The sequence below is a fragment of the Chaetodon auriga genome, chromosome 16 (assembly GCF_051107435.1).
Source record: "Chaetodon auriga isolate fChaAug3 chromosome 16, fChaAug3.hap1, whole genome shotgun sequence".
Lineage (NCBI taxonomy): Eukaryota > Metazoa > Chordata > Actinopteri > Chaetodontiformes > Chaetodontidae > Chaetodon > Chaetodon auriga.
In genome coordinates, this window is record NC_135089.1 from 14,372,379 (window position 1) to 14,388,432 (window position 16,054).

A 16,054-nucleotide genomic window follows, 5' to 3' on the forward strand; every position below is an offset into this window, starting at 1 on the left:
CTCCACCATCAGTACTGGTAACTGCAGTACATTCAGGGGAATTCAGCTGTTAAGTTTAGGTAAAAGGAGGTCATGCAAATACTGATTTTTTTTTTCCACAGTAAGGGATAGTTGCACAGGCTCCTTAATGTGCCTGCAGTGTGACTCATACTGTAGATGTGAGTGGGAGAGGAGGTGCATTCAGGTGTACAGCCCAGTACAGTGAATCATGAGTTTGCTCTGTTTATAATGTCCACTGGCTTCACCTAACACATGAACCCGACCTTAAGGCAACCGCAGTATTAAAAAAACATCACGATACAGATGTTGGGCACCCTTTCAAAAATGCTAATTCTATAATGGCACAAAATAAACTCTAAATCAGTACCAGCATGTGTACTAAACCTGCCTAATTGATTAAACACAATACTTGTTCCTTGTGTGACAGAGAGAACAAACAGTGTAGCTGCTGCCACACAGTGGCTCATTAACCTCAGCACATCCTGTCACTCTGTGACTCCCACGCCTTTCCTCCACAACCCTAAAACACACACACACACACACACACACACACACACACACACACACACACACACACACAAGACACACAGACAGGACTGACTTCAATAAAACAAAACCACATACATTACAAAATATATATTTTTATATATATATAATATGATAACAAAGCACTTTTTCATGGCACTTTGTGATCACTGTGACACCTCAGAAGAGACACAAATGTGACATTGAGCAAGTTCAACAAGCGAACATTCAAAATGAACATTGTACAAAGAAACGAGTTACACAATGCAGTGCGTGAACAAATACAGCTTCGGTGCAGTCTAGACAACAACATCCATCAACAAAGGAGACACAACGATGTTTGGGGGTGCTGGGTGTCGCTCTGTGTGTGAATGGTAAAAGGCAAATCGCATGCCAAGGAAGCTGTAACCAAAGAAAAAGAACATAATGAGAATAATTTCTTTGTAATGTCGTGTGGTGCAACAGTGGGGTGATCCTCCAGCACAGTTACATGTACAGTACTTTGAATGTAATGTAATGCAAGTGTCCCTGGCCCTGAATTGAATTTACAGACAGACACACAGTGGGCGAGCGCCCTCAAAACGTTGGCTTTATTCTATCTAACAGCAGTACAGATGTGAACAGACGGGATTATTTTAGCTACAATCTGACTGTGAGACTGAAGTCCACTTTTCAAACACACTCACTTATCAAAGAATCATATTGAAGACTGGAAGGCCAAAAGGGATTCAGTTCACAGCCTGGTAAAATTGGGATGAAAACAAACTAAGAGCTGCATGGCAAAATGCTATATCCACATAAACAGTCGTACTGATTGTTCATACAAAACTGTCAAGAATCAGGCCTGCAAACTCTGGTGAGATGAAGAAGGCCTTAGTTCTGAGAAAAGGGCCAAACTTTGCTTTATGATGCATCGCTTGCAGTGGGTCATGTGCTGATGCAGGGCCACGGTTAAGCTAGGTGCTCGATGCAAAGGTGTGCACTCCAAAAATGACAGTATTGCGTCTTTTGCATTGAACACAGACACTCTGCAACTTGTCAAGTAACTTGGTCATGCACTTCTGAGTCTTTGTAATTAGGCACTCATTTGAAAGTAGACTGACTGAGCAGCTTCGCCTCTACAGACACCTCTACTACCCTTCCTTGAGAGACCACAGGGACAGCCAAATGACACTAAACTGAACAATTTCAACTTGGAGGTAAGCGACAGTAAGTACACAAGGGCAATATTTGGCAGTATGTCAGTGTTTCCTGCTGGTGCCAGCCAGGCAGCACGTGCAGCCATGTTGGATAATGACGTCCTTCCAGGAGCACTCACTGACTTCTTGCTCATTCACAGAATATTTTGCTTGTACGCCCTTGGACATTAGAGAATATTGCAACAACGCAGTGAGCATAAATCTGCATGCTTGTAGCCCACATGCCATCTGCAGAAGCCTGCGCCACTGTGTCTAACGCAAGAATACACAAGGTTTTATGTCACTGAAGCGCAGTTAAACAGCAAACTTTCAAGCTACAGCAACTGAAAACATTTAGAACATGAGGTCAAGCAGAGCCCTGCCATAATTAAAGAGAGACTACACACCAAATGATTTTTTTTATGTGCTGCACATGTAATCAAACAGATTCTTGTTGGTATATGATGTTACAACATTCAAATTTTTTATGTAAAAAATACCTTTCATGCTCAAAATGAGCTTATATGTGTGGATCTGAAAGTCAAGAATGCTCTCACTCCTCCCTAACTGAGCACAGAGAAACGACGCACGTGAACATTTATTTCTCTACAGTGGCAGCAAACACAGCATACAGGCCCACGGACAACTGTGCTTTAATCAGAGTTTATCAAGATATTTAGGGCCAAAAGATAGAAACACTAAACGTGAACAGCATGGCTATGACCGGAGACCTTCTCGTAGCAGAGCTGTCAGCCCTGCCACAACACAGCTACCCGCACAGTGACTCACTCAAAGGGTCATACATGTGCTTCTAGCGACTGTCCAAGCTCCACCGAACTCCCTGTCTTTCCAGCAGAGACACAGAAAGTCTGATAGTAACTTCTCATGGCTGGATCACCACTCTAGAAACCAGCTCTATGTTGCTGTTCATGCTACACTGATCTGTGATCAGTCAGTGTCCCGCCTGTCCCCTGATCCTCTGCATCATGCACTAGACGGCCACGAGGTCATATAGGTTTGCAGTTTGCAGCTATGCAGAATAGATTGATAAATCTGTTTGTTTTTGTCCCTGCACATGGATATAGCATTTCAGATTGTAACTCCTGACTTGTAGTTTGATACAACTGTCACCACAAAGACCACAAACATCTCTACGCATGACATAAAAGAGATTTAAATTCACATTTCAGATAAGGGATGGCAGCCAATCCAGATTCACTTCCATTCAGCCAAACGCTCAGTGGAGAAGAAGAGGACATCCGCTTCTCTGGTGTGGCGCTGGGATTGGCTTTTTTTGTAAGAGAGCAGACATTTTTACCACCCCCACCCCCCCCACCCCCCTTTCTGTGTGTCTCTCTCTGGCTTGTGATCAGGATCAGCTACATGAGGCCACAGCAGCCAGACTTCTGCTTCTGAGACTCGATGTAGTCGTGTATCTGGAACTTGGGCTCATTGGGCTGCTGTGTTGCTCTGTGCTTCAGCTCCCTGATGGAAAGAGAGATACAGGAAGTTAGATACAGAGGGGGTGGATGTGTGGGATGCAGCACAGACAGGGTGAGCAAATCAAGAAAATGAGAAAGGAAGAGAAATAAAAAGAGCAAGAGCGAGCGAGGGAGAGAAACATCCCTCTGTACTGAGATTTAATCAAAATGCCTCTGGCATGAATCATTTCATCTAACTTGCACTTAAAATACCCATCGCATGAAGATAGCAAATCACCTACATTACTTTCTTCCACAGCTCTGGGAACATGCTGTGCAAAGTGTCATTTTTAGACTAAATAACAGTCCTTTTCAAATTTCCTGCCATTCAATAAGAAAGGTGTGTACACAAAGAAGCCAGTCAAAAAACACAAATTACACGACTGATGTCTGAGATCCAAAGGGAGTCTCAAACGTGCACAATCCCATTATAACGAGTCAACGGGAACAAACAACAAATTAGCTAAAAAACCATTAGAGTGTATTAGTTGCAGGAATCAGAGGGAGGCGTGTGAGCATAACTGCCAAGTCAAATAAAAGTGTAAAAATACTCTGAGTCTACAAGAAGACGTCGGCTGTATGCATGAAGCAGATTCAAATACAAATCCTTTATGTTGAGCCTCAGTCTTTATTGCTCCAGAAGCATGAGTGGAATGGATTTTTCCAGTTTGTTGTGGCCTTTCGATTACAAGCGGAGAGATGTGCAGTTTCACAAGTTCAATGAATTCTCACTGCAGAGGACCACTTAAAAGAAGATGTAGCTTCTGAAGCGTAAAATATGTGTTTTGGGGATCACTTTTATAGGATTCTGGAAATGAAAAGGAACAAATAACTTCTCTGTATTATCCCTGAGTGATTTGTTGTGTTTTCTCTATTATTTTTCTCTTAATTTTCTTGAGTGAGTTTGGGCACTGATGTTTTGGCAATGAACCCTTACAGTCTGTGTTCCAGTTCATCCCAAAGGTGTTGGATGGGATTGAGGTCAGGACTCTAAGCAGACCAGGCAAGTTCATGAGTGTTGCTTTGTGCCCAAAAGCATGTTGACACAGAGGAGCTCTAAGTCGAATATTCGCTCTCTTTTAGCTCTGTTAAAATACGTCTCAGCTGCCAAATGCTCCACTCTGTTTAGCCGCTTGTCGCTAACTTTGACTGTCTGCCAGACTGGGCAGGTAATGTGCATTTATCAAAGCTTTTTCAGCGATAACAGCCTGCTAATGCTGGAAACGATGCTGATGAGAGCAGTGAGAGTGAACAGGGAAGCAGGGAAAGAAACAGGTGAAAAAGGGAAACAGGAAAAAAACAGGAAAGAAACAGGAAAAGAACAGGTGAAACAAGGAAACTTTGGGCCAGAAAACCAAAAGAAAGAGCTAAAAGAAACGCTGAGGAGAACAACAGAGATACTGCTTTTACATTAAACGGAGGCATTTCAGCCATCGCTTACATAAAAATCAAAGTGCAGCTTTAAGACTTACTTTGCTATAGCGAGAAAGGCCAGCTCCACATTGACTCCTGTCTTTGCACTGGTCTCCATAAATGGTACACCATATTCCTAAGATGGAAACACATTAGAGGAGCCAGAGGAGTGTCTGTTGTTGAGAATATGACCACATGGGGCCATCACACATTACCTTTGCCAGCTTCTCTCCATCCTCCGTCTTCACGACCCTCTCTGCTGCCATGTCTGACTGTAAGACAGCACCAGAGAGAGAAAACAAGTCATCATAGCGGAGGCGAAGGGTCACAGATTCACCATGCCATTAGCTACAGTGATGCACCATCGTGTCAGTCTGCACGTCCTCTTATCTGCCAGCCCTGCAGCCAGCTGCTGAGCCAGAGCTCCTGCAGACTGATGAGATGTCAGAAACTCCACCTCTAGCAGAAGAGCGGCACTCCCACAGACTGTTGCCACCAGTTCTGCTGCTCTCACAGCAAATGATCTGAACGACTGTTGTGTGGCATCAATGACCCTGGAGAGGGGAGAGTCCTCTCTGCACCACCAGAGGGAGCTTATAGATACATCAGCAATGGCTGCTGGTTGTGGTGAGACAAGGAAATTTCTGCTTTCATTGCCAGCAGCAGTGTGGAGGAAATGGTTTCATGCACGGGAAGCTTGAAGCAAGTGAGTAAGTTTTGGGGGATGTTTTGAATGCATCCTACCCAAAAGGATCAAATAACATTGGATGATGGTTAAGAAATGAATGTGCTGGTTATTTGACTTTGCACATGAAAAACATGAATCAGCAAAGGCGCACAGGCACAATGAAGATCCTGTTTCACTTGTGAATATTAAAATAAGCAAGTGACAGTTTGCATTCATGCATGTGCTGCACGGTGGATGCGCTCTCTGGCTTTTAAGCATTCACATATGTCTGAGTGTGATAAGAGTGCGTTAAAATTGTGCTGAGAAACCAGTTATCCTCCTGATCTTTCTATGTAATGCAAAAAGGAAGCTTTGCTCACCTTGTTGCCGAGCAACATGATGACCACATCCTTCTGGGCATACTCGTGTATTTCAGTCAACCAAGCCTTTAAAGTACAAAAGACAGACAGATACAGGAGGTGGGAAGTAAGAGAGATTGAACTCTAAACAGAACAAATACCACCATTTAAAGACTGCATCTCCCCTTTCCTCCTGAGCTGTGTATTATTACCACCCTCCTATCGATCACGGTGAGACTCAGTCGCTCTTATCCTTGAACACTTTTATTGCTTTTCATTACTGAAACTGGGAACTGTGTCGTGAAGCAAACCATAACATTATGTCATTTCCAAAGAGAGCTGTGAGAAAATGTTGGAGGCCCTCATAGTACTTTGCATGTAAATAGACAGACTGAAGCGTTCAGCTTGAGAGGGTTTGGGAAGTGAAAATGAAGAGAGAGAGAGAGAGAGAGAGAGAGAGAGAGAGAGAGAGAGAGAGAGAGAGAGAGAGAAAGTGGGAGGAAAAAAGCAATTTGAGACAGTCTTACCCTGATATTGTCAAATGATGGCTTACTGGTGATATCATAGAGCAGAAGTAACGCTGTAAAAGGGTACAGAAGAGCAGTTTGGTTGCACTTTTATTGTTAATCTGCACATCATCTTATGCAACACACACATCGACACCTACACGCACTTTCATTGCGCACTAATAAAAAGTACAGATCTCAGCCAGGTTGCTCCCTTACCTACACTACCCCCTCCCACACCCCCCTCCCAACACACACACACAGAGAGCATGAGGAAGTAAAATATAAAAAGCAAAGGTTACCCTGGGCATCTCTGTAGTAGGCGTGCGTTACGCTGCGGAATCTCTCTTGGCCGGCTGTATCCCAGATCTGCGTATCAAACCACATAATTACACAGCAGCTAATGTGGGAAAACTGAATCCTGAACAATCCTTGCAACAAACCCTCCACAGCCAACCATTAAAGCGGAAACATACCATCTACTACCAAACTGGAGTTACCATTTGGTCAGTTCAAGCATTCTGAGGACAAAAGTTAGCCACAGCTAGCCACTCCGGCTAAATTTATAGAGTATAACAGCTAAACTAGCTAAAAGCTAGGTTAACTAGCATAGCATAGCAGAGTCACAATGATTGCCATCTCAGTTTCTGACTCAAGTGGAGTCCACAATTTGGTTGTTTTGAATCACATATTTAAATGTATTCAATTGTAAATTAATACACTACATTATACATTATTATATTAGATCAAAGGTTCTCAAAGTCACAACCCTGACAGACGCTTAGGGGGGCACAGCTGGACGCAGTAGCCGAATACTGTGTTAAATGTAGGCTATTAAAAGTCAAAGTATTGATATGGAATTGCAAAAATATAATGTATGCATTTCATGTCATGCTCAGGGGTGGCACGTAATGTTTCTGAGGGCCACCATTGGCCCACAGGCCACACTTTGAGAACCCCTGATCCACGTAATCATCAATAATAGCAGATGGAAATCTTAGAGAACACATTTTGTTGGCTCATAGTGTGTGTTTCTCACATTCCTTTATGTTTATCTGAAGGCAGAGTGCCGTTTTTAGGACACATCTATGGTTAATGATTTTCCATTGTAAAAATAATCTGTTTAAAAATACATAAAATTCTAATTTTAGGTTCTATCCATGTGATACACTGTGTATCCAGCCAGCCTGAAATCTTTAAACTCTTTTCTCTCAACTTAAGCTTTTCTGTGGTTTTCTGCTGTTCTCTGCCTTTGTACAGCATAGACTCGTGGTGGCAGAGCCTATTTTGGAATTAATCACAGGATTTTATCATGTGCAAGAACAGTGCATGAAAAAAAAAAAAGCTAAGGATTTACTCGCGCTAGCAGAGGAATCTAATTTGGCACCTCCCACTCAGTGTTGAACGAACAGGTTATGATGATAGACGGGTATGTGCCATAGATTAACAGCTTGCTGCTGGCACATAACCCTCCAGAGTCCCGTACGCTAATACGATATCAGACACTTTGATTGGATTGGCAACGCAAACAATGACAGTCAAGTGAGCATAAAGCATATTTGGGTCAACTATTATTTGTAAACATATTATTTTTGATTCTACATAATCTACCAGATTAGTTCGACTCAATAGCTGCCAGAAGGACGAGATCATTTAGCAATTGAAGAGCTGAAACGCAGACACGGTCTAACACAGATGTAGAGAAAAGTTCCATTTTCTCACCTGGAGTTTCACTTTCAGGTTGTCGACGTCCACCACTTTATTCTGCAGAAACGAGAAGAGCTGTGAGAGACTGACAATCCACCATATGGTTTAGAGACTGGAGTGCTGTGGAAACGGCACAGAAATGAATGACGAACATCACGGCAGACTGAAAAAGCTCAGAGACTCAGCGTGTGGCAAAAGAAACAAGACAACTAAAAGTGGCTTTGAATGCTGGCAGAGAAAGTAATTTCCAACACCCACACAACAAGGTCCTGGGATTAGACTTAATTACACAACAGTGAGAAAGACGACTGGCAGCATAACAACTGACTCCCCCGTTAATTTCCTGCAGCCCTGTAGGGGTGCCCTCTGATTTCCTGCAAAGACTGGCCTGAAATAGTTTAGGCACCTGAACTAAAACAGACTAAATGTTTTGACTGGAAGGGGAAAACTGACAGGAAAAAAATCCAGAGTAAATTAAGAATGAAGTGGACATAAAATTTAAGATAACATGCATGTTTCAACGTGCAAAACACAGCTTTCCCCACACTCTGTTTATTTTACCATAACATGCTACAGCAGCAAGTCAGGTCACAGCCACATTTCAACCTTGCACAGCAAAAACCACCAACGAGAGAGCAGCTGAGACGAAGGAAGTGTGATCAGCAAATGTTCTGCAGCACTTCCTCAATCACTTCAGAACTTCATATCAGTGACAAGTCATCACAAACTGCCCCTGCGTTTCCTGTGAACGCACAAAAGCACACGCATGCACCTAAAGAAATGCAGAAAAGCTGCACAGTGACAAAAGAAACCTCTGTGATGTGTGCAAAGCTGCCACTGGCAGCTAAAGCTGCCACCTGCTGAATCCTCTGCCTTGGCAGAATGGACATGGTTCAACCCCTGCATTTGTTGCCATGGGTTTCCATTTTTCCCTCAATTATGACGTGAGAGGAGCCTGCATGCTGAGTAACTGCTACAAGGAAGCATGCCGAAAATAGACCAGCCATGTTACAAGCTGCCACAACAGCCTGCCTGCCTATCCATGCACAGAGGACAACCTCAGCATATTGACTCAACTGTTTCTCTCAGATGACTCTGTTTCTAAGCAGCTTTGCCCCTTACCATAAACACGAGCAGGGAAACCAAAATGAATTACATTAACAGCCATTCTTCTGAATGAATAGCGTGACTCTGAATGCATCATGTTCTTCAGGCGTGAACCAGTGTCAGTTCCCTTTTTAATGCATTTTATGAAAAGATGCTGTTGGCAGCACTTGAGTGGGGGCAAGATGACATGATCACGCTTCTGAATAGCCAACGTCCATATAGCTGTGTCAGTCAGATATCCATTATGCTCTCTAATGTCTACACCACCATCAAAGGAAGACAATACATCACTCTGGCTAATGCAACACAGTTTCCTCCTCAAATCACCCCTACTTGACTTGCCATTAGTGTGAGCTTTTTGCCTTGATTGGAGGGAAACAGTGGCGGTGGTGGTGTTGGTGGTGGTGCGTGTGTGTGTGTGTGTGTGTGTGTGGTCTATTTTCATATTCATCCCAGCAGAGGAAGATATACAGTAGAAATCTGCTCCAAACTTAGCGACAGACACTGTGTGGGTCTGTGTGTGTGTGTGAGGTATATGTGACGAGGTAGGAGCTTGTCTGTCAGCAGTGTGACTCCTCAAGGACCGAGTTGAGCTGCAGCCAATCTTTGTAGGAGACAGGGACGTGGGCAGGCATCTGCCAAGACATTTATGAAGCCATCCGCAGCGCCTCGCAGCACAAGTGGTCTGTGAACCTGACTGATTGGTGAGAGGATTTGTACATTCGGTGCTATCATCACAGAATGATTAAGTGTCCTGCGTGGAAATAAGGTGATAATTGGGCCGACGACACTCTAACAAGTGGATCTCTTGTTGCTTTGTAAATATCATTAGGCTGTTTTTGTGATGCTAAATATTTCCTCAGAGGAGTAGCGGGAATAAAACACAAATGACAAACCAGTAATAGCACGCAGAGAAAGAATGAGAATATTATGAGTCATTCTGTGAGTCTGTTGAGCAGCATCTCTCTCACCCTAAAGTCTATTCCAACGGTGGCTATAAAGTTGCCTCCCAGAAATGCCCCGTCTTTAAAGCGCACCAAGACGCATGTCTTCCCCACGGACGAGTCTCCCAGCAGCATCACCTGGAGCAAAACCCACCACCAAAGGAGAGGGACAAAAGGTTACAGACAGCCTATACATGATGGCAGGATAAGAAGTGCAATCCCCCTAGAGAGGAAATTAAAACTGAGGGACATGTTGCATAAATGATTTTGCAATTGAGTGAATATTTCACAACTGGAATCATGATGGCTGAGCCTGATGATGACATTGCACTGCTGTCTTATTCACTTAATGTGTCGCCTGGTTAAAATTATAAGGGGAACACAACCACAGCGCACTACAGACTGGGTTGTGATCCACTGTTGACTGAGCTGCCACCAACATGTGGTGCTCTGCCAATACTGGAGAAGGGGATTAGAGGTGTTGGATCCAACTCTGTCATTTTACTGTCACTGTCTTTCTGTGCGCATCCTTCTCCAAAACTAATCAATATAATTACAACAGGATGTGCAATTATACAGGCATACAACAGCATGTGAACCAAAGCTCATATGTTCACACAGTGAGTCATAGCTGCTTAAACATACAGTGTACACGATGGTAATCCAATTAAACTTCTCCTTTTGTCTGTGGGTCTTTGGAAAACCATCACAGGTGTGTCTGTGCACCTTTTACAGATATTTCATGGGAGGGTTCCTAAGGAGCAACAAGTACACCCTCAGCAAATATTTGCATATCTGAAAGGGCGGACAAAGCCACCCTCGAGAGATTTACAGGCTCAGAGAGACTTCTTATTAATACAAATGAAAGCATCAGGTCAATGACTGTGTTGCCTATGTACAAACAGTAAACATGGCCTGTTTCACGAGGAGAATGCATAAAGCCAGACTAATCAACTGATAGTTAATGGTTTTCCACTGAGATTATGCACATTCTCCAGATGTGGAGAGTCAATATACATGTTGTTGCTGCAGATAAACCCAGTTGTTTCTGTGTCAAACCTACAGTAAAATGTAGACACCTGTTCCACCAGCAGCACCACAAAGAGAACAAAAACACACAAGACGGAAATACACACCTTAAAGGCAATATCATAATACTCGTTAATAGAAGCGCATCTTTCCAACACATATTTTGACGTTCCGTTTTTAGCCTGCTTGTCCGTCAACGATGTCTTTCTTGCAGACATCGCAATGCCAAGAAAAGAGCGCAGGCTGAGGGAGCCCAACCACAGTTATCTCCGAGATGTGTCCCAGAAAGACGCGCACGGTGCCCGTGAGATCTCCGCCGCTCAGTCCCGGTCTCCGCCAGCCTCCAGCCCCTCTGCTCGCATTACTGCGTGTGGCCACAAAATGATCACCGGGCGCTTCCCGAGGACAATCACACCTTGATTTCGCACTGTCACAAGACGGAAGCGACGATGAAAACTTGACAAGCAGTCAGCAGCAGCAGCGGCGCTTCGGCGTCTGCACGGACCAGTCAAGAGAGCGGTGATGGCAAACAGGCGGAAACATTTCTCGGGCTTTGCAGAGCGGAGCGGTGCATCCTGGCGTGGGCAGATGATTAACTGAATGTGCAAGGACGTCGACAGCTCCAACAACAGCGTGTTTTTTTCACGAGTGAAACATCCGTCTCTCAGGCTGACATTGTCCCCACGACGGCTGCGGGGGTCAATCTGCGCTGGTGGCTGACTCACCCGCCACAGGTGGTGCTCGATCATCGAGAGGGTCAGAGCAGAGAGACACAAACCAAGAGAGGAGGAAAGATGCTTAACTGTCACACACTAGTTTAAATACACTTCACGTATGAGGTGAATTTTCCTTCTGAAGATAAATAACCTGTTCTTTGAGGGGAGAGTGTGCGTAAAAAGGCGCATCCCTGCAGAAACGGTATCCAGAAACCTTATTTTCAAACCTGTTTCCTTTAAGAATATCTCACAAAAATGCTGACAAGACCACCTTCTGTTATCAGAAAGTAGTACCTCTCCTTTATTTTTTATAGCTTCTTCTTTATCAACCCATTTTTCCTCCCTTTTCTCCTCTCAGCAGGCCAACAAACACTTATCCAAGTCTCTCCTCGTCAAGAACGCATGACCTTATACATATCCCCAATCCCTCCATTGAATTAGCATGTCATACATGTCTAAAATGGTTTCACCGACTCGATTTGCCCATCAAGCCTTACAATGAATCATTTCCTGCGGTGTTTGTCTCCCCCCAGTGTTCAAGTCCAGAAGAAGCGCGTCTCCGCTCCGCTCCGTGGCGACAGGACTGATAATGACACACGGTCAGAGATCACTTATGTAACTGACATGCTATCTCTTGTTCAAACATATGAACGCGTCGCTCTGTGAGAGCTGCAGGCAACATCTGACACGAACAAAAACATCCATCCAGAGACGGAGCGGAATAAATCTTTGATTTATATCTGAATTGGTTCGAAAAGAAGTCTGTAGATGTGTTCGCATTTTAATGGAACGGACTGGTTATTTATTTTAAAGCAGTGAGCAGAAGTGCATCTACAACGCGCATAAACGAGGCTTAAATGTAAATGGTGAAAACTCATTCCAGCTGAAAGAGTCACAACAAGTGCTCATGGATCCGCAGAGAAAAACATACAGAAACATTTTCACCTTGTGCGCATTTAAATCAGTATTAGTATATTTGCAGGCCCTGTCTCCCCCTTGACTTTAAGCCCAGTAGATGTATGCAGCAGAGTGACTTATTTAGTTGCTGTTGTGCATTTCCCTGCAGGGTTTTTGAACCTTGAATCATACACTGCCACAAACTTATGCTAATGCGAAATGGCAAAGCCAATTTTATACTTCCTTCACACATTTCTGCCGCCTCTGTGCTGCTCTAAAGGCAGTGACACAAAGCCAAAGTTATAGCTGCCACCGCTGAACATTTTAACACTAAATGAGCCATACATCTTCCCTGTTTGTCTCCCCTCGTCTCCACTTGCCACACAGAGTGAGCTCCCCCCTCCTCACATGTCGCAAAGCATAAAATCACTCTTGTTTAAAACAGCTTTGTTAAAAACATCCAGCAGCAAACAGCCTGCCGCCATGACATTCATTAGCTGTGCTCTATTCACAGTAATTTAATCATAGCAGTGGCATCATTAGCCATAATAATGCAAACAGCCCCCCAACCCACCCTGTGCACACACAGTGTTATGGATCGTAATGAATGCAGTGAGAAGATGCGACATGCCACACTGGAGTGCACCACTGATTCGCGCTGCACTTCACTGACACACAAACAGCAGAGACACAGAGCAGATCCGCCCCGCTGCCATGATGCTGGGAAGGAGGTGTGGACTCACTGTGAAACCAATGCCCACGGTGGCAGTGAAGGACCCCGGGATGAACTTGCCCTGGTCGTACTGGACCAGCAGAGAGGTCTTGCCCACCCCGCTGTCGCCCACCAGGATTGTCTGCAGAGAGAGTCACAAGGAGGGGTCATACACAACCGTGACTTTAAGATTAAGATTTGACATTAAAAACATATAATTAGTTTATAAAATACCAAAAACCATTAAGATTAAACCAGTGATAATCAATCCTTTTCCAATATCTTTTGTGGGGTAGGATGTAGATCTGGGTGTGAGACTGTAGTTTGCTTGTAAATGTGTGCTCCATCTGTGGTCTCTGCATGTCCAGGACGAATTCCTCCCAATGGACACAGCAAAGACTAGACTCTCTTATTATCCCTTACATAAAGCATTGATGTCTGTTAGTTGTTAGCAGGTCTGTCAAGGTCTATTTTCACTTCAATCACTGTTCAGGGTCCAAAGGGGTAAAATTATCCACTATATAGCAGCCAAAAGCTAAAATTAGTGAAATGTTTAAAAAATTGAATAAATACAAATGTACGCAGCTGAGCCTTGTTTTCTCCTCTTTTAGTCATCTCAGGATCACTCACATTCACAGACTGTGACCAACACAACAGTAACATGCTACTTACACATTGATTCAGTCTACTTTATGTAACTATATACTGCGTATATCAGCCACACAGGCCTCTTCTGCTCAGCAAATATTTACTTTTGAAACATTTAGCCGACTGCTGTACTTTCCCTAACTATCATTTTAAATTAAGAACTTCACATGGATTATTTTTACATAGCTTTATAGCTACTTTTACTTCAGTAAAGGATCTGAATACTTGTTCCACCACTGCTCACAACACAGATCAAACCGCACACACAAATAAAAACCATCAGTGCTGCTGTGATAACCATCAGCTCTCATGGCCGAGCAGGGATGATGTGACACCACGGGCATCAATTAGACTCATTGCCATGTTATCGTCTCACTGGGGGCTGCTGGTGGGCCCAGCCTGCTGACATGTATCGCCCTCTTCCTCCTCCTCCAGCACGGTGCCCCCTCCCCCTGCCTGCCTCTTATCGAAGAACCCGCATGAGGTGCAGCATTAGAGCTCGCAGCTTGCAGCTCACAAGACATTCACTTAGACTTTGCTCTCCCATTAAAAACATAATGTCCTGACAGTTTGAGCAGATATACAGGATGAAAACCTGAGACCATCTGGTTCTTTAAAGTTGAATATCTGCAGAGCTCTCTTTGAAGATATAGTGTTCCAAACTGCAGAGTAAAGCGACATATTTTGCACTGCCAATACAGAGAAAGGCTTCAAAATTCCAGCAAATAGACAGTGACCTTTTCAAATAAAACATACAGGATACAAAGAGTCTTTATATAGGAGGCTGTTTTTTATTTTTCAATAGGAGGCATTAATGCTTTCTGGGGTTGAGTAGAGACAATCCTGCACAGTGTGAGCGAGTACAAGCACAGATAGGCCCTTAAGTACAAATGATGCAGACCAGAGGCAAGCTGCGGTGTGCATGACTCACGGTTTGAAGGGGAAGCTGCGCAGTGTTTAGCTAGCCAGTGTGAAACCAACATATTACTGTTTCATGCCTTCATCAAATGTTGATGCTGACATGTAAACAATGCTGTTGGAGTGAAAGAGCAGCATCAAGGAAGATGTTAATCTCCAGGAAGCACATGGGAACTGAATGCATGTGTGGAGGGAGGATCGAGGTGGGGGGTTTACTGTTGCAAGGGTCCTATAGCAGAGATGCTGAGGATGTCTCCATGGCAATGTGAGATTTCTCTAAGATGCTTGGGTCCATCAAGAGCGAGCCCCAGAGACGTCTCCTAACGAGATCGTTACCATGAAAGTGATGAGTGGAAACCCAAGACCTCATGTGTGCAAGTGTCCATTGAACACAATGGATGATCATATAACTCACTTAGTCATAAGTATCCACTCTTACAGATATCCTGGTACGCCACTTAAATAACATGTATTTAGCAGTGTTAAATAATGCTAAACATTATATTTACAGTACAAATTTTGGATACTTTTTCGAGGTAGAATGAAAAGTACCTTATTTTTTCCACAGTTTCAGGATGAATGATGGGCCCTCACTCAGATGTTTCTTTTTTTTTTTTTTTTTTTTCTTTTTACACTAATCCAAATGGGAATTAATCTCGAACAACTTGTCATTTAAGAGAAAGCCAGGCTCGTCTTTAAACACGAGCAGCGCTGCATGGATTCAGCAGGAAGTCTCTCTGCTCTCATGTTTCTCAACCAGGAGATGGCTGTAATTATTCTTCAAATGCCCATAACTTTACATTCAGCCTTCACATTAAGAATGATTATTGAACTAGGAAGTTTAGCAACAGCGTTTAGAAAGAAACATTTCAATTTCCTACCAAGCTTGTTCTTCTAAGCAGTTCTGAAAAGATTGCGTTTACATATATTACAGTGTATTCTCAAAGAAATGCATTTTTATTATAACATATTTATCATATTATTTCTCACTGAAAGACCTTCTTGTCAAACATTTTCTAAAAAGTTTATTAGTGGTAGCATTTAAAGAGCAGAGGGTCATTGTATGTTGTGCAGTTTTATGATAACTGAGTGAGCAGGAGCTTGTTCTAGGCTCACATACAGTAAAGACCAGTTGAGTCATTGAGGGTCTTGACGCTTATAAAGGGATCAAATTAACTGCAGCGTTAAAGCAGTAAAATTCTTTCACATACAGAAGCCAGCTGTTCATTGGCATGCACATAATTTGA

The 16,054-nt window shown here is 43.4% G+C and overlaps 1 protein-coding gene across 1 annotated transcript; it reads right to left on the reverse strand.

Moving 5' to 3' along the window:
• Positions 1 to 1,083: 1,083 nt before the first annotated feature.
• LOC143333810 (ras-related protein Rab-37) lies at positions 1,084 to 11,648 on the reverse strand. Its single transcript, XM_076752151.1, has 9 exons — positions 11,024 to 11,648; positions 9,915 to 10,025; positions 7,852 to 7,893; positions 6,432 to 6,498; positions 6,151 to 6,203; positions 5,645 to 5,710; positions 4,813 to 4,869; positions 4,657 to 4,733; positions 1,084 to 3,188 (listed from the first exon to the last, which is right to left on the reverse strand). The coding sequence occupies exons 1-9, from the start codon at positions 11,132 to 11,134 to the stop codon at positions 3,083 to 3,085; spliced, it is 690 nt and encodes a 229-aa protein (XP_076608266.1). The 5' UTR covers positions 11,135 to 11,648; the 3' UTR covers positions 1,084 to 3,082.
• Positions 11,649 to 16,054: the final 4,406 nt, after the last annotated feature.